This window comes from Taurulus bubalis (genome assembly GCF_910589615.1).
Source record: "Taurulus bubalis genome assembly, chromosome: 10".
NCBI classification, from domain to species: Eukaryota; Metazoa; Chordata; class Actinopteri; order Perciformes; family Cottidae; genus Taurulus; species Taurulus bubalis.
This window is the reverse complement of record NC_136598.1, coordinates 14,077,319-14,100,612: the sequence shown is the minus strand read 5'-3', so window position 1 is coordinate 14,100,612 and position 23,294 is coordinate 14,077,319. Positions and strand designations below refer to the sequence as shown.

Sequence of the window (23,294 nt, the reverse complement as noted above, 5' to 3'; positions counted from 1 at the left end):
TTACATGGTGTACTAGATCTGTATGTGTTGTACAGTAAAGTATGAATATGACTGCTGTAAAGATGGTAAATACTTTTAAATTATATTGGTTGAAAGCTGCAGTGTACATTATCTTAATAAGGATTCAAGGTTTTGGACAGAATTGTGGTTTTGCCCAAACATTTTATTTATTTGATGTATTGATTTGCACTGGTTCTTTCAAATTATGAATGCATATCACTGTATTTTGATGCCATTTGGTACCAAACTGCTGTAGCGTGGTTAGTAAATTTCCATGTTGGTGAAATGAACAAACACGGTCATTCATGCTGTCATTTTTGGCATATGGAGAGGAAAAAAATGTTTCTCCATCAGGCCTTAGTATTCAGTTAAAAATTAAATAAATCTTGTTTCATGAATATTAACTCTTAGCTCAATTATGTGCGTTACTACTGAGCACCCCACTATGTATGAACTGAAATTGAATTCCAAGTCAGTAGATTAATCAAAGAAAGATCTTCCAAAAGAAAAGTTGCACATAAATGCGCAACAGCCTCTACGGGTACGACAGGTTTCCTTTTGTGTCGTTACTACGTGTGTGTGTGTGTGTGTGTGTGTGTGTGTGTGTGTGTGTGTGTGTGTGTGTGTGTGTGTGTGTGTGTGTGTGTGTGTTGTATCGAGTGGTCGCTCCAATTCATGAACTGGTCAAATAAAGGAGTTATTACAGATTGATGTTATTTCATTAATTTATGTGTTTGAGGATTGACGACAAATCAATTGAAACTACAGTGAATGTATCAGATTGGTAGCATTACTTTTTTTACACTAGGTGGCACCACACACACACCTAAATATTCTATGGGCTTTGTAACTCCTAAATAGTGTTCACCATACTGCATTATGGGAGTTTTTAAACCATCTGGCAGAAGCCCAGGAGGGGTGGAAGATTTTAAGACGGGACAAACTGGAATGCAGCTTGCTTGTTCGTAAAACTGGTCTTGTGTTGTAAAACTAGCTTCCTAATCCCACACAAGAGGTTACTGTAGTTCAAAACGGCTGTCATTCACGCTGTATTGTATTTCCCAAGGTGTTTACCGCTGAGGGGTGCAAAAACAAAGGATTGTGCTGCTACCGTATGGCACCTGAAGGTGAATGACGCTGACAAAACGTAGCTGTGGAATTGTCATGTAACCTCAAGTGTTTGTTTTTTTGCTTTACAGACTGTAAAGCAAGCTAGTCACTGCATTAAGTGTTTAAACAAAAACAGCCAAATAATATAAAAAGTCTTTATTTGTTAAACCCTAAAGACAGTAAATTCAGACTAACCAGGCAAGTTTTTTTTTAAACACACCCCAACTGTAATATCATTAAAACTAACATGTGCACACACACGCGGCACACATTCTATGCTCGAACCAGACAAACTGCCATATGATGAAAAATATAAAAGATGATTACTTCTTTACAACCTTCCAATAAAACAAAAAGCATGAAGTGGAAACTGAAGCACAATCACTGGTTTGAGGCAATGGTCAACATTTTAGCACTCTGATGACATAAGACTGCAGAAATGAAGAGGACTCAGGATGATTAGATCGCCACCATAGAAAAGACAACAGAAATAGTACCATAAAAAAAACTTGATGCAGTGAATTTTTGTATACAACATTGGTAGCACAAACGCCAGTCATTTGGTAGAGCTTTAAACTGTGAAAGATGTTATGGATGGAAGAGATAACATTCAATAGTGCAACTTGAAGACTTGAAGCTCCCGAACAAAACTGGAGTTACTAACATGTCTAAACATTGTATTAGATTTCTTTGGATATTGATTCTGGCAATAAATATGAATTTAACAAAATCATTGTCTTAGGCATCACCAATCACAAACAAAGAGGCCTACAGCCCAAAACGAGTATTTCAGGTTCATGACCATCACATCCACACATAAATAGGTTTAAGTGGAGACATGCTTACTTTCCATTAAATTCTTCAGGGTTTCAGGCCTCAGTCAAAACGAGCCAGCTTACCCTGCTGCTACGCTGTCAACGCTGAAGCATCCTTGTAGCGGAAGGACTCTTGTTACTTTGACAACACAAAGTCATTCTACATTTTATACAACATCAAATAAAAGGTCTTGGTTACAGACTGTGCTTTAAAGCCCATTTGTGCCTCACTAAGACGCTCGTACCTATACAGAGCAACAGCGCGAGTTAAAAATAGGCTATAATAAAGAAAACAAAATGGCATATCTCCTTGGAAATGTCTTCAATTTGAGCAGGAGTTTAACGGTCTTCTGCCTTTTTGCTGACTTGGTGTGATTTTTGGTCTCAAGAGTATTAAGGATAGTCTTCAAGCCATAGTTAAACCTGAGGTTGTGTTTATGTATATTGCATTGATGACCATTAGAAAAAGGCAGAAAGGCTAAGAGGTCAATCGGTGTCCAAGCATGATGACATATTTTGAGTCATTGAGAAAAAGTTACTTTTTTTTAAGCTCTGGGAAGTTATTGTGTGGATATAAGAACAACAAATGTTTGTGCCTTTTGTCATACAGACATCAACCATTTACATGCAGAGTATAGAATATATTTACACTAGTGTTCCATATGCTTTACCAACCGAATACAATAGAGTTTAAATATGTTGGATACAATCTGCATGAAAGTGGCCATAATCCTGTATAATAAAATTCACCAACAAAAAAGACATTCTGATACATTTCACAACAAATATAAAATAATGTTCTGTTTGGAAAGACAAAAAAAGATGACAGTAATAAAATTCAGTTAAAAAAAGAAAGAAAAATAAAGTATTGGACTCTAGATGGAGATTATGAAAACGTGGGTGCAGCAAGCTGCGAGTGATCCTCCTCAAATTTTAAAGTCAGAGATTTTCATGCAGTCCACTAGAAAATTGATAAAGTGGTAAATACCAGTTGTGCACAAACTTCCATTTCGCCATCATGAATGAATGTAACACGTCTTCCATTTGTAAAATGAGGTAATGGCAGACTGGTCCAGCCTCTTGACACCCTAGTGGATTTATTAGGCGAACACCTAACGTGTACAACATGGTCACAAATTCTGACTTTAAAATTGACGAGGATTGAGCAAATGAAACATTAGTAGCCAGACTAATGTACAATGTCCCTCAAAAAAGGAAACAAAAGTCACTGTGCATAATATGGATTTGGAATTCCCCCCTTGACGTTTTTGCTTTCTGTCCAGAATAGTGTTGAGCACAGCTTTTCATTGCATAGTAATGTACATGTCTATCCTCTCTTTTCTCCAGGGCAGAAAAAAAGAGGACAAGAGTGTGCTGTTTTTTGCAGGGATATAAAATAAGGGAGCGTGTCATTGACGTTGTCAGCAGCTGGATTACATGACAGACTCGTTTTCACCGGACAGAGACTTCTTAGCACTTTCTGCACTGTCCTTCTCACCTCGCTTCTCAATAAGCGGGGAGTGCTCAGGGGCAGCGGATGATGGGACCCAGACCTCGCTCAGCTTGGCTCCCTCCTCTCGTTTGGCCGTGCGGTCCACAAAGTTCTGCAAGAGCCCAGCTCCAAAGGCATCGCCCTCGACGTTCAGCACCGTGCATGTACGGTCACTAAAACAAAAAGAAAAGACAGAATGGATGGCAAGCAATTTTAATAGTATTGCTTCAGGGAGCATAGGACATTTAGATTAGATTATGTGGAGTATGCCACATGAGTTGCTTGGCTATTGTGCTATACGTCTATATACACACACACACACACACACACACACACACACACACACACACACACACACACACACACACACACACACACACACACACACACACACACACACACACAACAAAAGGTTTGGTACTCACACAAGCCAGTCAACAGCCAGGATGAGAGAGATGTCGTGGGTGGGCAGTCCCACCGCCTCCAGGATGATGGCTAAGGTCAACACACCACCAGCAGGTATACCTGCAGCTCCAACACTCGACGCTGTAGCTGTCACACTAATACATTAGGAGGGAAGATGATACAAGTTAGACTGATAGAGCATGAGCATTTTTGCGTCGCATTTTCATACAGTTTTTTTTCACCGACTATATCTGCATTGAAGTACCCGTTAAGTGTGGTAATTGTACAATTTGTCACAGCATTCAATCCAGCTGTGTAACTGCGGACGTGTCGCAGTGGCTTCAGGACTTACAGGATGGTAATGACTTGGATGAAGTTCAGGGAAGTGTTGTTCAGCTGAGCGATAAAAACTGCAGCCACACACTGGAAGAGTGCAGCTCCGTCCATATTGACTGTCGCTCCGATGGGCAGGATGAAACGGCTGATGTGCTTGGATACGCCGTTATTTTCCTCCACACACTTCATCATCAGGGGCAGGGTGGCAGAGCTAGGAAACAAGGAGCATGTGAGTGCATGAAGGTGAGAGGTATGTACAAGTGTGTTTGAAATAGCAAAGAAAAGTGTGCGTGTTTTAAAAACAGGACATTCTCCTCATTAGATATTTAACAACCAGAGAACGTGCATGCGTGCGTGCGTGTTTGGTTTTAATTACCTGGAGCTTGTTCCGAAGGCGGTTGCCAGAGCTGTAAATATCCCCCAGAGGAAGGTGTATGGGTTCTTCCTTGTAATGACGAAGTAGATGGCGGGCAGCACAAGAAGGCCATGGATAGCATGGCCGATGACACAGCAGGCTATATATTTTCCCAGACTGGCAAATAGTTTGCCGACGTCCTGCATTTCAACAATCTTGCCAGCGACAAGGAACATGATACCAAGAGGCGCATACCTGTAGGGATATGGGTAGTGCAAGAAAGAGAAGGGACATCATTAGAAAATTAGATTTTTTTTTTTTAACCCAGAGCGCCATACTGATTTTATTCTAATCCCTCCCAACCCGGCAACATGCAGGTCTTTCTTACCACATGATCCAGGAAACCAGCACCATGGTGGCCTCGTTGAAGGAGTTGAAGAACTTAATGAGGATCTCTCCTTCCTCTCCCAGCTTCCTCAGAGCCACACCAAACACAATGGCAAACACGACCAGACCAAGAATATTCATGCCATCCTGGTCTGTTCCAAAGGGCACCTAGAGATGCATGAAAAACAGAGTCATGACACACAGATTCACACCAGCCATCAGTCTGGAGACGAGTGTTCTTAGTGTATTCATGTGGAACACTAGGACATTCACTTTGCTCACCTTCTCTATTGTGATGTTGAGGTTTCCATCTGTGCCATTCTTGGAAACCAGCTTGTAGCTGGTTGCATACTAGATGAAAACGAACATTTTGCCCAGTTAGTTTAGCACACTCCATCATCTAATCTAAATATTTCCTTAGCATAATTTAAAATCATAATTGTGTACAATTATAAAATCAAAGTGCAGTACTTACTGATTGAAAGGCAGCAGACACCAGGTTGGAGGGAAATATGTTTCTGTGGAGAGAGAAAAAAAAAAACATTTCAACAATACTTTCAATTGCTGTACCAGATGCTTTGGAGAAAACCAAATGAAAAAGATGTGGCTGCAATTTGAGAAAGAGAAATTGAAGAGCCAAATACAATAAGAGTGCGTGGACCTCGTTTGTTGTTTTTCTGCATCTGCTCATACAACACAAGAAACCCGACCACTTATATGAAAGCCTCGTTCAGAACTATTTCTGATAAAATCTGGAATGTTTGTCCAAATAGAAGAGTTTATATCAACTAGAAAGCATCGTCCTACTTTAGAAAAGGACACTGGTTTAAATAAAACAAAGAAAGAAAGGACTATATCCTCGGGACATCAGTTAGTTCAAACAGATGGAATCACAAGATTGATCATGTGGAAATAGCTGAAAGCACTTAACTATTAATCCCTGTTTTATCCCCTCTGCCTAACTGCTAAATGCTGGTGTGTCATTAATTCTCCACTAACAAGTACCCATAGGTACATAGTTCCAACTGAACTAAAGCTTTAAAGAACCCACGTGTCCCAGATATGCCTATATGTAATGGATTTATAGTAACAAGGCATTAACTTCACAAGCGCTTTCCAACCATTCGTTCCCTTACATTGGATCCATAATACATAGGAATTAAACATCATGTGACTATGTAACAGGGCAGCATGAAACGAGGCAGAGTTCTGGTTGTGCAGCAAAGACATGACAAAAAGATGGCCAGGCTTTCATGCCAATATTAGGCTTAATTTGTATATTCAAATTGTTTTGCAGTACTCAATTTTGTTCAACCGACTGGTGTGACTAAAGAAGTGCACTTTTGCAATATGGGTGAATTTATTATCATATAGATTTTAGAACAACTTCACGTGATAAAACTCTGTTCTCTACTACTAGACCGGCACCTATAAACGAACAATCACTCCATGTACATGTCAAAAGGCCCCCCAAACTATGATGTGTGCCGAGCCATGTAGTAAGTTCATATCAATGTTTATAAAGCCGTGGATGTCTGGAAACAGCAGCACAATATTGTTTTTCATAAATAATGCAGAGCTGAAACCTTAATGGATCTTCTTCCACTTCCTGGTTCTTTGCTGTAGCTACTTCATTCCCTGTACAGATACAACACCCAGTTATAGTGGAAGACAATATTTATGTAAACTCACTGACAACCTCAAAGGTTTCACTTTCTAAAAACACACCAGTTATTCAACGCTGAACAGGTTAACATCCTTATACAGGTTCCTATTAAACGTGCATGTTGTGTTGAACACATGTTATATTCAAAGGTTTTATTCATTTTAGTTTTGTGGAGTTTTAGCTTTATCATAAATCGAGAGTCAAGGAGAAGATCTCATACACTGTACAGACTGTAAAACCCTTTGAGACAAACAGATGGTGATTTGTTTGCATTGTAAATAAACTGGATTTGCGTATTGAAGATCAAATATAATGAAAGGAGCGGGTATGACAACATTCCACATACTGTCAAATGCCATCGGGTAGGTGCGTTTCTTTTCTGAAGAATTGATTGAGGAAAATGTATTTCTCCTCGTGCAGGTCTACGTGGAAGAGTGAATGTTTAATTAGGAACCACAATGATTCAAGGTACTAGATGGGGGATGGACTTGAGGTGAACTATGCCCCATCAAAATGTCAACATGTATTCCTACAACCAAAGATAAAAATGCTACAGTGCTAAAACTTAAATGTGTGACGTCATCAAATATAAAAGCATCCTTGATGTACCGAAAGGTAAGTAGCTTCTGTAAAAGATAAACTCCACCCTGAGAAACTCATCATACTTGATTTTAGCTGAGCATGGAATGAAGTCGGCAGTACTTCATCTTGCCGATGAGCTTGGATTTACACGGTGAAAAAAAAAAAAATACTCAATAAAGGTTATAAAAGGTCTACCAACCCATCCAATACCACAGGTGCATGTGATAAAAGCAGAAATAGATGAACCTCTTTTGAGAAATACATTGTGCCACGCAATCAATATGGCATTTCACTTCTTGCCTTTAGCTCAAGACAACTACTGTTACGTGGTCAATGCCATGTGGTACACAAAGGTAGGAGATGGGAAATGTCAATAAGGATGTAGGAGTGGCTTGAGTTAGAGTTTAACCCATCACAGGCATCCCTAGGCTGACTTGTGGTCTTTCACCATCTTGTCTGGACAACGACAGAAAAGCTTTTAATAGAGTGCGTATCTGAACAATAAACAGGCCGATTTTACGCTTTGACGAGCAGCTCCTCAGTCAAACGCTTTCTGTCTTCGTTGGCAAAACTAACTCGGACACCAACTGAGACGGACCGCTATAATGAGAGCCACGGGTTTTGTCTGCTCTCCCATTAGGATAACGTATCAGTGTGCGTGTTGCTTTCTTGTGTCCTGCATGATATAAGCAGTGCTGCATTTTGTTTCTTTTTTAAAAACAGCAGCTATAAATCTGGGCCAGTTTATAGTAGTAAAGGAGTACATTACATGTATTCCTTACTGTTAAACATGAACAGAGTCAGACAAAATGCTAAATAGCCCATCTGAGTTTTGTAAACCAGACACTGTTATGCAGGGCCCTCGAATAAAAATGTCAATCCGTGAGTGGTTAGGTTTTGCCCCGTTACCATTGCGTGTCAATTTTAAATATTTGTACACGGTGCTGCCAGGGCTACGTCACATGCTGGAGGACTAGAAAGGTTAGACATTCTGGTTTCTTAGAATACACAAGTCTATAATTCGTGGATAGCTTCCTTGAACACTTCAAAGAATGCTCAAACTATCCGGACAAAATGATGCAATAGAGCCTGAGGCGTATAAAGAGTGTATTGCGAACAGTGACTCTGTTAAAGTGAAACATCAGGCAAGTTCATATCCCCAAATAAAAATTAAAAAAAACGATGTGACAATTATTTCTGTTTAAAAAGGCATCAAATAAGCCAATTACGGATTGTCGAAGAAAGTACATCACATATTCCCACAAAACTCAAAGTAGTAGGGTTGTACTTAAGCAAAGCCACTAAAGGAAAATATGGCAGGCCTCTTCAGCGGAGCTCACACTACTATGTGTGGCAATGTGTTTACAAAAAGGTGGAGGTTAAATACACTCTAACTGTATGGTATACTAATCTAATGAATAGCTGTTGACTCCGATAAGCATGGCAGTCTCTATCTGTTTGGGTGTAAAACAAAACATGTGTCATCATGCAACATGTTACATGTCCAGCTCATGCAACATGTTACTTTAAAGTCAAGACATGACAATGTGTCAGAAGATGGTGACATCTCACTATTTCAGTCAACCGTTTGCCCAATGCGAGCACTGTCGCTTCCCTTTATAATTCCTTAGATGAGGTGGCAAATGTCTCATGAATGTGACACATTGATGGGGAGGGACATATTGTGAGCTACTGAATGTTTAGAGCAGCGAGGTGGGGCGGCTGTAGCTCATGGGGAGAGTGGTTGTCCTGAGACCACAAGGTAGTCGGTTCGATCCCTGTTCTCCCTATAGTTTGTTTTTGTGTCAAAGTGTCCTTGAGCAAGACACTGAACCCCCAGTACCTTCCCTGGGTGCCACACCACTGCCCCTTAATCACCAAGGAAGGGTTAACATGCAGAGAATACATTCTCCACTGTGGGACTAATAAGGGGTTCATTATATATTATAATTATGGACACGTTCTGATCTCAAAGTGGAAGAAAAGGCCACCAGATGTAGGACGGCAGGGCAACGGCCAAGTGAGCCATTCCTCTGACGTCAGTGAGACGTTAGACAACATTTCTCTTGCCACATGTCGGTCATACTTCAGCTATTGTCTTTAAAAACAAGTCGACAAACTACAACCGGTAGTCATTTCATTGGAGTCGTCGTTAAGTGCCAGCCATAGAGTAAAAACTAGAAGAGCAGCGCCGGCGTAGATGATAGTGTTACAAACGTGGGGGGGGGGCAGGAAGAGCAACGCGGGAAAGGCGTCAGTCACGCACGTGGAGTTACTTACTCCACTTGGTAATAGTATAAAGATAGAATGGGAAATAAAACCACATTAGTACGATAAGTATGGTATCGTAAAGAGGACCGTGGTCGTGTGTCCTCAGTCCGTGACAGCTAGCGCGCGCGCTGCTCCGCGGAGTTGAGCCTCAGCGTGAGGAAGCTGACGCAACCGCCCGGTGTCGTTACAGCGCTCACCTCGCTTGTTTAGCCACCTGTCACTGCCCAGTGACGTATTCTCCCGGTTGGGACTCTTAAAACCACATAACATTAACTGGAAACGAGATAAAGAGTTTAACAACTTTACGTTTGACACCCAATTTGTTAGCGCGAGTCGCCCCGGGACGCGTTGATGAGCAATACGTGGGCCCAAGTTGCATTTATAAAAAGGGGGGGATTCACTCACCTGATCAAATCTAAGAAGGAGTCTATCACTTCTTTAGCGGCTGGCACGTCGTCATCCAAGCCTTGCACCTTGGGTTTCGCCATCGACCCCGACCCCGGGGTTAAGATGAAAGCCATCACCACCCCGATGGACGAGGCAATCAACGTGGTGACCAGGAAGAAGAGCATCGCCCAGCCGCCGAGTTTGCCCAGGGCTTTGGGGTCGATGCTGGCGGCCCCGGACACCAGACTGCACACCACCAAGGGGATGATAATCATCTTCAGCAGCCGGATGAGCAGCTCACCGGGAAAACCGACGTAAATTATCTGGGTGCGGGTCAGCTCCACGTTGCGCACGCCAAGTCCGATAAAAACCCCGACGAGGACCCCGGCAACGGTGAGAATCACCAGCAGGTTGGCCATCACTATCCTCTTCACCCGCTGGGCCAGCGGCTCCGGGCTGTCCCTGCTCGTTCCGTTGGCCAGGGACTCATCGAGATGCGTCTCTCCGTTGGATAACTTCCCGTCCTCAGCCATGGCGCACGGTGAAAGTTACCGGTCAAATTATCCAAAGAGCACTAGTATGTGACAAAAAACTGTTGTTAATGTGGTGGGAGTAACTTTTAATATCACTAGCAGTATACTGCCTTCTTCCCTCGCATTAACGCACGGTGTTCGTGTAAGCCACAGCGCTTGCTACTTATCCGGTAAGGCCACCCCCACCCCGCCCCACCTCCTGTGACGCATGAGCTGGGCGTGTTTACAGACAGAAAATGGCAGTTGCCATTTATGTAAATGTTACATTACATTTATGAACACAAAATGCAAACACTATTAGGCATGTTTCTTGTAAATTGTTGTGTTCATATGATATTTGAGGTAGTATTCATGTCTAAATGTCACGTTTATCCCTTTTAAATGAACACAAGATTATCTGTTGAAGGTCGGGCAATGGGGGACACTACCATTAATGCAGGCTTTGTTGGTTAGGCTTGTATGATTTGTTTTGGACTGCAGTCGAGGTTAACATATTTGAGGATTTAATGTCTAATTAAATCTACATTTGGGTTTAATCCTTTATGTGGCAGATTGTATTAGTAACGTTTGGGAAGAAGAAATCTGAGTTATTTCTTTGCAATATAATTTTACATCATGTCAGATGTTCTTTTCTGACAAACTCGGAATTCCAGGTGGGCAGTACACAAAAACAACAATTACTGTACATACAATTTTAGTTGTCACATTTTAAAATGAAAAGTTTGTGTAAAAAAAAAAACATCAATCAAAAATCAAATATGATTTTAGAATTTCCCATTCAGTGTACGTGTGTCGACATTAAGGCACAAGGCCTTTTTATTCTCTGAGACTTCAAAGTAATGTTACACTGCCTCACCCATCTCCTCAAGCATTGATCATGCTTATGTTTGCCTATATTGTGCAGGAGTTGTACATCTAGAACAGCAGATATTCTGCGCCAAATTATTGATAAAAAAATAATGAATATACTGTAGCTTGAGACTTTGCAGACAAAAGTGCTAACGGTGTCTGTATGTACCCCAATACAGTTTTCTGCAGCTCAGTGTTAAGGCAGTATATATTGTTTCTTGACGTAAACCAACCTGAAACTAATTTCAAACAAAGTATTACATCATAGTGAAAAGCATGGCTGTATGCAAATTATGGATCTGAAAGATAATTCATTAAAACGGAGGGAAATTAAAACTAATCTAAAAGCAATAACAAAATATAAAAGCCTCTGCCAGCATTATTCTGCTACTCCCTTTTATTAGAGTAGCAGTAAAACGTGGTTGCATTAGCAGAGGAGCAGAGGCTTTGCCTACACAGCTGCCTGCGAGGAGCCTTGATGAGACCTCCCTCCTCTGTGTGTTTATTTGCTTTCCTCCCAAGTACCAATTCAGCAAAGAAAACCATTATTGTTGTATTTATACCATCAAAGGGAAGAGCATGTGGAACCACAAGCACAGCAACACACTTTAACAAATGACATTTGAATGACAAAGAATGTCTTACCCAATCATTATAGTGACAGGGAAGCATGGACATTCAGTAGTTTCATGCTGATATTTACTGGAATGGGTGGCGCCAAAAGAATAAGAATGAAAGTGAGTGAGAGTGAAAGTTTGGGAAGAATACAGTATCAAATTGTCTAGAAATCATGGTTTCCAGGTTACTATCCTGCAGTTTTTGGCAAGTTGTGTATCAAACTGAAAGAAGAGACAGACTCGCATTGTCTGAAATACTGAGGGCTACAGTCTAATGGTTTAAAATGAATTCGTAAGGGTCCAAGAAACCCTTGGGTTATCTTATACTCAAATAACAGTGTCCCACCGGTAGAAAATTGTGGGAAAAGCACCTTTAACACCAAATAAACCCCACAGGACCATAACTCAGGCTGATAGAAAGACGTCCTCTCAGTGCTCAGTTTGTTATCTCAAGCTTGTTCTTTGTTCCCTCTGACCGTGTGAGGGATTTTGCTGCGATTCTGTGAAATAGTGCATTACCCTGTGAGAAAGGACAACTTCAATAGCTAAAGCCGCAGGCTCACGAGAGCCGAGAGAGTTTTTTCTAGAGCAGGCCCCATCTATAAAAACACACTGCACACGCACAAGCTGAAAATGCTGAGGACATGAGATTTTGCAGTGACAGCAACATCTACAAATTTGACTAGTCTTCTAACGTTAAACCAGAAGGACCAAAAATCCAGACGGGAGTCTTCAATCCAGACAGGAGTCTTCAAGCCAGACGGGAGTCTTCAATCAACAGCCTGGCATGCCGTGGACGTAAGAACGTCCATGGCGACCGGTGTGATTCTTGGTTTAAATATTCTCTACTTGTATGAATCATTTGCCTCAATCTAACTGACCTCTGAATATACGTTTCTTGTATATGTGAGGAGTACTCTTACTGTACCCAGCCTGTGCAACTTCAGCTTCTAAGATAGTGAACATGATAAACATCACCATTACGTGTTAGCATTTTAGCTCAAAACACTGCCACCGGTTAAAACGGAAAAGGTCAAATTTCAATTTTTCCTTTTGTATTCTGTATATTTTTGATGGTGTGTTGTGCATTGTGTATTGTATTCCCTTGCTGTACTTGGAGGAGTCAGACACATTTCCACTAAGGTGAACAATAAAGTAAATCTAATCTAATCTAATGTTACCTAAGGCACACAGCACAGGCATCATGTGACCTCTGCCACTGGGACACAATGGAGAAAAAAACAAAGCATAGCTGTCTCAGGTATCGTGAGAACAGGTGAGAAACAGGGGGACAGACAATGCATATACTGAAATGGTTCTGGAGAAAAAAAACGTTCACTGACTGCAAGCTCACCTCCAAGGGACAATGAAATTTGTAAGAATTCTACAAAAAAAGCTCCCATGAAATCCTTAGAATGTGCGTCCATAAACAACATGGCAGACCAGGAATGTCCAGAATCATGAAAACACAGCATGTGATTCAGCACCAGTGTGTACCTGTAGTCCAGAAGTGACGGGGCGGCTGCTAAACCCTGTCTGATCTAGGTATGTGACCATTAGGGCCTCCCGAAATTATTTACGGATTTACTTTCTAATCAGACTCACATGCCCCATGTGTCTATAAGTCGAGGAATTTTGATTTCATTGTAAATAATCTAGCTATCTAGCTTTGGATCTTAAGGGTCTGATCAAAAGTTATTGCCTTTATGCCTGCTGGCAAAAGTACAAATCATGCCTCAATTTTTTTTAACTTTTAATGATTAATATATTGATGATTGAGAGGTTGAATGCCTGACGTTTGCCAAGACTAAATTACTACAATTGAATTGGCCTGTTGTTCGCCCCTTAAAGAGCAAGTCATGTGAAAAGCTTCATATAGCTGTGAATCTTTTTTAGATCCTCGCCCGACCATAGACAGTTTATGTGCCGACACGGACTCTTTCTCACACAACCCTCCCCATTCACAAACACTTTGGGTTAATTATCCACACACTGCACGAGGCATCTTGGTAAAAGAAACCTGTTTGAAGCGCACCATGTGTTGGAAAGCTGTTGTTGTGCCCAAATGTTTAGGGCTGCAACAACGAATCGATAAAATCGATAAAAAATCGATTATCAAAAGTGTTGCCAACGAATTTCATTATCGATTCGTTGTGTCGCGCGATTATTACGCCGGGCAATAAGTCGCGGAGAAGAAAAAAAAGAGCGGAGCAGAGCAACTGGCCGGCCAGCGTTTCTGAGATTGGAGTGAGACACGAGAAAAGCTGAGGTTGTGATGTTCTCAAAAATAGAAGATCTTTGACAAGTCGAGTCTTGGCCAATCAGCGTCTTCATGTTCCTCTAACTTGTTTTTAATGGAAGCTACTAGTCAGCTTGCTATCACGTTAGCTAACGTGTTGGGTTGTGTATTGTCGTTAAAGTTCCGTTATGTTCCGTTACAGTTCAGTCTTGCTTGTAAAAAAAACGTAACGTGATGAAACATGCCGTCACCCCCCGGTCTGGTTCAGTTCACGCTGTCACTCGTTAACGTTAAACCGGCGGATCTGGCTGCAGGTTTTTTTATTTTTTGTACTCAAAGTAGAATGAAGCAAATCACGTAGTCGGGCTTAGCCAACAACGTGACGTCGTGGTCATGAGAGACCCAGAATGAAAGAGTTTCAGGAAGAGGACGCTCTATATGGAGCAGTACAGCTTCCCTCTGTCCCAGTATTTCATACATATTGATAAAGCAGGGCATGCTAAATGCAGCCTCTGGAGGGATCAATTACAGTAAAAAGGGCTCACATTTGGCAGGTGTAAAGCATAGATGTGTATGTTTTTAGTGTTAGTCCATATTGTTGTTTTAATTAACAGCTCAGGGATGTTCAAGGAGCAACCTGTCTGTGCACTTTCTGAAGATGTTTTGCACTGTCACTTCTGTTTTTGAATAAAGGGTTGGAAATGAATGCTTTTTTGATAAAAAACATTTTTTTATCCAATTCATCGATTAATCGAAAAAATAATCAACTGATTAATCACTTATTAAAATAATCGTTAGTTGCAGCCCTACAAATATTCCAGCTTTTAATGTTTAAACCTACTACACTGCTCCTCCCCTTCCACCACAACACCGTTTTCCTAGCTGGTGGTTTTTGGAGCCAAATCTCGGACAAATGTTTTGTTCATTTGAAAAAAAAAGATTTGAACCTGAAAAATAACTTGAACTTTGAAAAATTTAACAATGTATTTGAAATAGGTGTATGAAAAGTGTTTTAGGGTTAAATATAATTTTGATTCAGTTCTGATTTTTTTTTTTACTAAAATATATTTTCTCAGTTTTTTAGCTCGTGATTTTTTCCAAATGAACAAAACATTTGCCCTGTATTTGGCTCCATGTAGGCCTGGTTACTGTGAAATGCTAGAAGATTGTTTTGTACCAATATGTATATAGTCTCTTAAATGTGGTAGATTTTGACAGCTAATACTGTATGCTTGCAAACACAGAAGTAATGAGATCTCAAGTGTGATTTTGCATTCTTGTTAGCTTTTGATTTAATTATCTTATCTGAAAATCCTCCTTCCCTCCTCACTCTTGGATGCTTCTGTTCAAAATAAAGGACAGAAATGATGCTTTCTGTCCCCTGTCTCTCCTCACAGATAGTCAATCGATCTTTCTGCATGCTCCCTCTCTCTCCACTTGTAATAGGTGTAGAGAGTTACATAGCAGTCTGTAGTCTGGCCAAAACACACCCTGCCTCAGGACAAGGAAGGCCATCCGCAGAGAGAAAGAAAAAAATACAAGCTGTGCATGTGTATGCTTGTCGCTACCACATTGTGTGGACGTGTTTGTGTCACTGTGTGTATTTAAAAGACCTGCATAAGGCTGAGGTCAATCAATAACACACAGAGGAGCGCAATCAGCTGGGTCTTGTTGTCCTCTGTGCGGGCTCATTGCTTTCCTGCATAGTCATGAACACAGCGAAGTCTTTTCACAAGACTTTACTGCTTTTTTCTCCAATTTATTCATAATTCAGCCAACTCTTTCTGGGAAATATAATCTCAATTATTTCAATCGTGCACTCCCTATGAGTCAAACCTTTCCTCCGCTTACATATGGCCACAACAAAGATAAGACCCAGGGGTTATGTGCAATATGACATTCCTCCACATAGGACCCAGTGACACAAGAACACAAACACACCAAGGTGCTGTCAGCTGGCCAGGCAGACACAGCCCTATGAAACTGAGAATCACAGACAATGAAAAAGATGCCATTTATACTTTGTGATAAAACAATTCACTTGCACTGTCACACCCTGGAACACCTCTCTAGTCATTTGTAGTTTTGCTTTCTTGAAGAAAATGTACTTTCTTGATCCTTGTTGTTCTGAGTTTGTACTCATGGTTGAATACACTTATTGTACGTCGCTTTGAATAAAAGTGTCACCTAAATGAAATGTTATGTAATTTGCTTTTGTTAAGCAAGTCTTGTCAGCCAGTTACAGTCCAGTATTAGGAACAACTCTGAAACAGTCTGGTATTTCGTAAGATATATATCCTCACTTTAATTGTCTTAATCCTGCTGTGACTTGAACACACTTGTGGGTGTGAGGGTGTGTGTGTGTTTGTGTGTGTGTGTGTGTGTGTGTGTGAGGGGGGGTTAAACTGTGGACTAAAAACACGTGCGGAACACAATCTGTCTGCAGGACATTTTCAGAGAACATTCAGGCTTGGGCAGAACAAGCTAGACTGACTGAGAGAGGGCTCTGATTTGCTGAGATCAACACGCCCTTCTCCCCCCTCTCTTTCAGCTCCTTTACCCGCAGTCCAGCTTTGGAAGTCATCCGATACTGTATGGCACGGAGGAGCTCAGAATTTCTTCTTTTCACAAGCCCACCCTCTCTCTGACTCTTGCTTTTTACCTCCTACTCTGTTCTCGTTCACTGGCTTTCTTTGTGTAAGGCCCAAAGAGCAAAAAGAACTGAGGGAAAATGCACAATTGTTCTGTTTCTCATGCCACTTGTACTGGCTTCTTTTAAGTCTAAAAGTTCAAGAAAGACTCATAAAAGACATCTGTTCAGAAAAAGTCCCAACCTTTAAGTTTTTAATGGTTTAATACAAAGGAGCGAGCCCTATAAGTGTGTATTTGTAAAAAAAAAATGCAACAGTGAACAACTATATTGCTGACTCACATATGACTTGTATGTTTCTGCTCTCATCATGTGCAGAGTGCACAGGCTCCAGCTAGTCATGAATGGTGTTTTTTGTGTAAAGTTTACAGGTTGCAGAACACAGGGATATGTGTTTTCTGCAGATCCTTTAGCCTGGCAATGAAATTGGGGGCTACTTGAGGGCAATTACAATATGTGATGCATTTTTGGGAAAGACTTTGCCCAATCAAATAGTATTCCACCGGTTCATCCATTCATTAAACACAAGGCAACTTAAAACAACTTCCATTGGTGAAGAAAACTGTTTCAAATGGACTGACGCTGTTTTGAGGTTGTTATGATTTGAATTGTTTTGATTTTTGTAATAACCATTTTAGATTAAACTACAGAAAACCTCCTTTATATAATTGATTGGTAAACTTGGCATTCTGGGCTCCACTACCTCACTCTGCAACTGGTTATTAGACTCCCTCACAAACAGGATAGGCAGCCACACTTCCTCCAAAAGGGTTAAACACCTGAGCCCCCCAGAGCGGTGTGCTCAGCCTCCCCTGCTCACACTGTACACCCATGACAGCTACCCCAAACATGAAGAGAATTCTGTTGTGAAGTTTGCAGATGACTCTCCCGTCATTGGCCGGATTACAAACAACAATGACACCTCATAGAAAGGAAATCTTGTAGAGTGGTGCTCAGTGGAGCTTTACCCAGGCTGTGAGATCCTTAATTAATCTTTCACAACCATATGTATAGTTTTTTGGTGGGGGGTTGTGTGTGTATTTTCTTATGTTAAAAAAAGGACTGCAAATTGCATTTCAACCCTGAAATATAAGGCTCCAAGTTGACCAAGTCAATGTTCAAATATTCATACATATCATATCAGGAAATTACAGTTGGCGAGCTGGATTGAAACTGAATAACTGAATCTATTCTATTCTATTGCATTGCATACAATAAGCCAGGGTCCGGGTCAGCCAGGTTTTATATGAATTTATCTCCTCTCCTCCTGTCCCTGGATCTCTAATAATTGTAATATTTTCTCATTTTAGCTTCATCATCCCTTAATACATCCACAGATACCTTTCTCAACAATATCACTATAATTTGAGTCCTTCAATATTAAGAATGAAAGGCTGTAATCCAATACACTGATGGCGACTGCTTAGTCAGTTTAATTCCAGTAGTCAGCGCTATTAAAGGATTCTGCTCTAAATGAAAACACAGTTGGGGGTCTTGCTACACAAACACTAGCTTTCATTTTCAAAGTAATAAAGCTGGATTTGCCTTGTGCTTGTTTTTACAGGGATTTCACTGATATAGAGACTACAGTGAGCATGCAAAAGAAGAAGAAAAAACTCTTAATATGTGCTCCCTCGATCTCCAGATTCACCATTGTACATCCCCCATACATTTCCCTATGTCTCTCCACATGGCAGCCTAATCCCCTGCTGCAGCCGATAATGCCTGTTGGCTCTGGCTCTTAGCTGCAATAGTAGATTGGATGAAGGACAGTGCTGCCGTGTTAGTAAGGCAAACTGCTGCTGCTTCCACTGACACAATTTCTTAACGTCACCTGACAAATGTATTTCTGCCAGATCTGAAGAGTTTTTCATAAAAATGCTTCTCAAAGGAGGTAAAATGTGTACCATGTTGTCTATCTTAGTTTGCCCTGTTGAGGGGCACAGATTTGCTCTTAGCCTTAAACACAACATACAGCTGAGGCTGGAATAGTTTGGTGTCATAATCCAAAGAATTGAGCAATTTCAATTTAAAAGATTTATGGATGACCAAAGTCTTTGCAATTCATGAAGGGTTCACTTATGTGTGGACCAATTTCATGGTAATATATTTGAGAGTAATTGAGATATGTAAGAAAGCATCAAATTCTTAATTGAAGAACCTGGAACCATCAAACGACTCAAATGTCTTCAACGTTTTTTCAACTAGTTGCAGATTATTTTCTGTGATTAATTGATTTATTTGTTGCAGCTCTAGTTAAGACATTTCAGTCCGGACCAAAGTGGTCCATAAAACCAAAATATCCAATAATGTTATGTTCATGCTCGTCCGAACATGGGATATAACTATCTCTTGCTGCTTTTTCAAAACCAAACCTGAAAGAATCTTGCTGAGGCGGCTTTTACAGACAGGCGCCAGCAGAGGCAGGGCTTGTGGGGCCTGGTGGAGGACTGGGCAGAGGTCAGACAGACGGGTCAGACAGTCTAAGCCTACCCCTGTGTTGGAGATGCCCCTGGGATAGGTGCTCCAACTCGCCCTATCCCGTGAGAACAGTCACACTGCATGGCTCCCCTGGGACGAAGAGACACTCTCACATCTGTGTATAAATTCTGTCTAGCGAACCATCCTTAACTATGTCTGTCATTCTACACACACACAGATGAACATGCAAACACAAACACTACACTGGACACTATGCACAATCAGAATGCCTGTAAAATAAACTGCCTGGTCAGATCTTAAATGTGTTACTCCCCACACGCACACAGACACATGTGCATGTGATAACATCCACATGCACAAGCAAATACAATGTAGATGCAGCCAAATTGTGTGTGCTCCACCTTTGTAGATATGCGAAGAGACAATCTATTGATGTAACCATAACAGATATAGGGAGAGACGGCAACAACCACATGAAATCACGTAATTATTCTGAGGTATGCTGGGTTTCAGATCCATCACCATGGCAACTACAGATGTGACCTTAGAGGAGCAGAGGACATGCTAAAGGCAGTGCTGTATATTCTGCGCATGAAAGACATAATCCTGCTATTAAAAGGATAACCAGTGTTGCAGGTTTAATAATATTTCAGTGTTCACTCATTTACAGCTGATTTGTTTGTCTCTCTACAGGAGGATATTACAATACTGTTTGAAGGATGAGAGTCAGCCAAATAGTTTTCCTCCGCAGCCAGAAGGACACAGTGTTCCTTTGGCGCAGAAGGGAAAACCAAGAAAATAACAAATTGACTTCATATTGCCACTGCAGTCTCAAACTGAAACCAGAAATAAGATGAAAATAAAAGGATTCAATGACCGATGATGATTATTCTAAAGTCATCAGAGACATCCTTTGACTAAAAGTGAAAGTCTTCTCAGCACTTATTAAAAAAAGCAAACATTGACACCATAACCAATATACACACAATTTATAGCACTGCATCATATTCATATAAAGACATATATGGCTGTAGTTACACTTTTCTTTTCAATGTGACTTTTGTAATCAGATGCACCAGATTGTAACTCCCTTGTGTCCGCATTTGACTCTTCAATGCAACTTGCCTCCTCGGATGTGATCGGATAGTTTCCATGGTCAAAGGACTACCTCAGCATTTGGTCTGGCTTATCGGATCCTAACGCGAGCAATGTTCGATCTTGGAGTGTGGGTGTAACGACGTCCAGAGATTTGACTGCAACAATAACTCACTCTGCCAAAAATTATTATGTTTGTCAACAATACTATTTAGATGATGTACAGTTGCCTCGTCAATATGCATTTTTGACTGAAATGGAAAACACATACGAATGCCAATTTATGCAATATCATTCTTCAGAAACAGCCATAAGGTGGCAACATATTTATGAAAGCTCCATTCCTATTGTATCTTTAAAATGATTCATCAGGAAACTGTAATTGATCAATCTGAACCCTGGGTCAGAATGCCTTGGAGGGATTCTCATCATTCCTGTCAAAAAAGCATGTTGTCTCTGTTGGTAACTGCATCTCATTCCCTCTCTCAGTGAGCGGTGGCATCCCCGAGGTGTGAATGCTATGCTCTATAGTCATTTCCATTGTATCTGCTACCCCTTTGGTCACTTTCCAGTATACACATACACAGACTTTTTATTGCATCTTGCCAGAAAATACAGTTATCACCTTTCTGTCCAACTCTCTGATCTCAATACAGTTTCTCTTCTGCACCGGTTGATTTTAAATGATTGATCTTTTCACTGATTCACGGTTTTATAATATGTTAAACATTGTGAAATACAATTTCTCACAGTCCAAGGTTCTTCAAATGTCTTATTCTAAACCTAAAGATATTTAGTTATCTAGCCTTTGGTGGAAGACAAGGAAAAGCATGAAATCCTGAAGTTGAAGTTGAAACAAAGGAACATTTGCAAATTCTGCTTCAAAAATTACTAAAATAATTATTTGTTAAAGGTTGCAGGTACATTTTCTATTGATCAAGTAATTAATAGACTGCAGCTCTAGTTTTTGACCAAATTTCCCCTTAGGGATTAATAAAGTATATATTCATTCATTCATTCTAGTGGTAATCAATTGTTTTAGAAAGATATCTGTTTTTAAGGTGTATGGAACATATAACTTTTAAACAACTTATATGTACTTCAAAGCCACAAGGCTCCATCTTTCGTTCCCTGCACAGAGATCCGTCTCTTCCCCACAATAGTTCTCCACCTTCATTGTTTTAACTGAATTACCTTTCCATTGCTAACACTGTGACCCCTCCTACTGTACGTCTCACAGCTGCTGACTAACAGGAATCGGGGTATAAAGATCATTCCCACTCCTGTTGCAGCATTATTTTAGGGCATTGCCAACCCCTCTTCTTCGCTCTACATCTCTTTCATACACATACACGTGAAAATGAAAAAAGATGGTTTTGGGGATAAGGACAAAAACAGGCAGTGACCTTCTATGTGGATGTGCTCCTCCCTGATCATCCTCTTTTGTTCTCCTATCGCTACCTTTCTCTCTCGTGCAGTCCATCATTGTATCTATTGCTACGCTGTATCCTGCACTCCTCTACTGGAACACCAGCCAGGACATTTTGTTCTGTGCAGCTCTGAACTTTTTACCATCCTAAACGGAGAGATCTGGCCAGGGAACAGTTGGCATTTAGCAATAGAGAAACACACGTTACATCCTGATAAGTGTCTGGAAAGTATAGACAGACATAAATAAAACAATGCAATCTAACAACGTTGGCAACCATCAATACAAATTTGTCAACCCCAGAATCATCTCATTTAAGTATGACGAATATCCAGAATCAAATGTAATGTGTTGTTAATTTCACAGATTAAATCCAGTGTTGAGAGATAAAGAGTGTTTTATCTTTTGCTCAGTGACACAGTATTTGCCCCAAGTAGAATGCAAGTCAGATGAAGACAGAAGTTCCTATTATTTTGCACTCTATAGCGCAGATGTGCACCTTGAAAAATGAGACCTGGTCATTGCAGTCACGTACGTATCTTTCTGCTTTTGCTGTTTTGATTCAGATTAATAAGAAGAATGACAAATGTTATATGCTGCTGTTTAGTCTTGTATCTATTTTAGCTGCTGTGCGGCTGCATCTGTGCACGACATTTGAGAAATATCAATGGAGAAGAGAAGCTGGGGCAAGCAGTGTAGTCACGGTAAAATAAAATAAAACATGCAGCTTACGTGGTGATGATAGAATAAAAGGAAATAAACAAACACACAAAAACTCCTTCAACTTCAGCGCTATGTCTGCACGGGGGAAAGTTGTCTTCAAAGACAGAGATATAGTGATAGCAAAGGAGATACAGAGATATTTAATTTTCATCTGGGTATGGTATACAGGCAGGGACAGGATCTAAACCAGTCACATGACCAGTTTAGGGAGATAGCTCAGCCTGCAGCTCCCGTTATAAAGTTCATGTGTGCCAGAAACACAGCAGGGCCCATTACTGACATCCTACCTGACGCTCAGCTCACTCCCCTGGTGTGTGTGTGTGTGCGTGCGTGCGTGTGTGTGTGTGTGTGTGTGTGTGTGTGCGTGCGTGCGTGGACGAGTTAATTCAACACAACAAAAACTAAGCGCTGGAAATTTATAAAAAATTCTTGTGGTAGCCCTAAGCTAAAACACAAAAATGTCATACAGACATGAAGATACCAAACAGGAAATGAGACGTGACCTCTTTTGCTGCAGGGTGTGTGGTGACACAGTATGTTATTACCAATAATAATAAGTTCAGGTCATACGGGGTGGATAATAATGGTGGAAAATGTCCTATGTTAACAACATGATGCAAAAATGTGTGTTTCCCCGTCCCATACACGACTTGGAAGTTGACATAAACACGCTTTTCAAGTCTAGAACTTAAGTAAGAACTCTGATATGACTTGATATAACCTGATCTATGAATGCAGCAACTCTCGTTAACTTCTCATGTTACTCCACCTACAATTTAATCACAAGATCAGAGGAGGGAGGGGAAACAAAATAACAGCATTTCTTGCATGAGACACAAATCAATATCCGCTTGACATCCACATGTGCACATACAGAAGGTGATTTAGGAATAGCATCTCAGCTGTTTTTG

At 40.7% G+C, this 23,294-nt stretch overlaps 1 protein-coding gene across 1 annotated transcript; it reads right to left on the bottom strand.

The window, feature by feature from the left end:
- Positions 1-1,251: 1,251 nt before the first annotated feature.
- Positions 1,252-10,339, bottom strand: slc1a5 (solute carrier family 1 member 5; the record flags this gene model as incomplete). Its single annotated transcript, XM_079224617.1, has 8 exons — positions 1,252-3,590; positions 3,843-3,977; positions 4,175-4,369; positions 4,535-4,768; positions 4,902-5,068; positions 5,183-5,251; positions 5,376-5,418; positions 9,825-10,339. The coding sequence occupies 8 exons, from the start codon at positions 10,337-10,339 to the stop codon at positions 3,359-3,361; spliced, it is 1,590 nt and encodes a 529-aa protein (XP_079080743.1). The 3' UTR covers positions 1,252-3,358.
- Between the last annotated feature and the right edge of the window lie 12,955 nt (positions 10,340-23,294).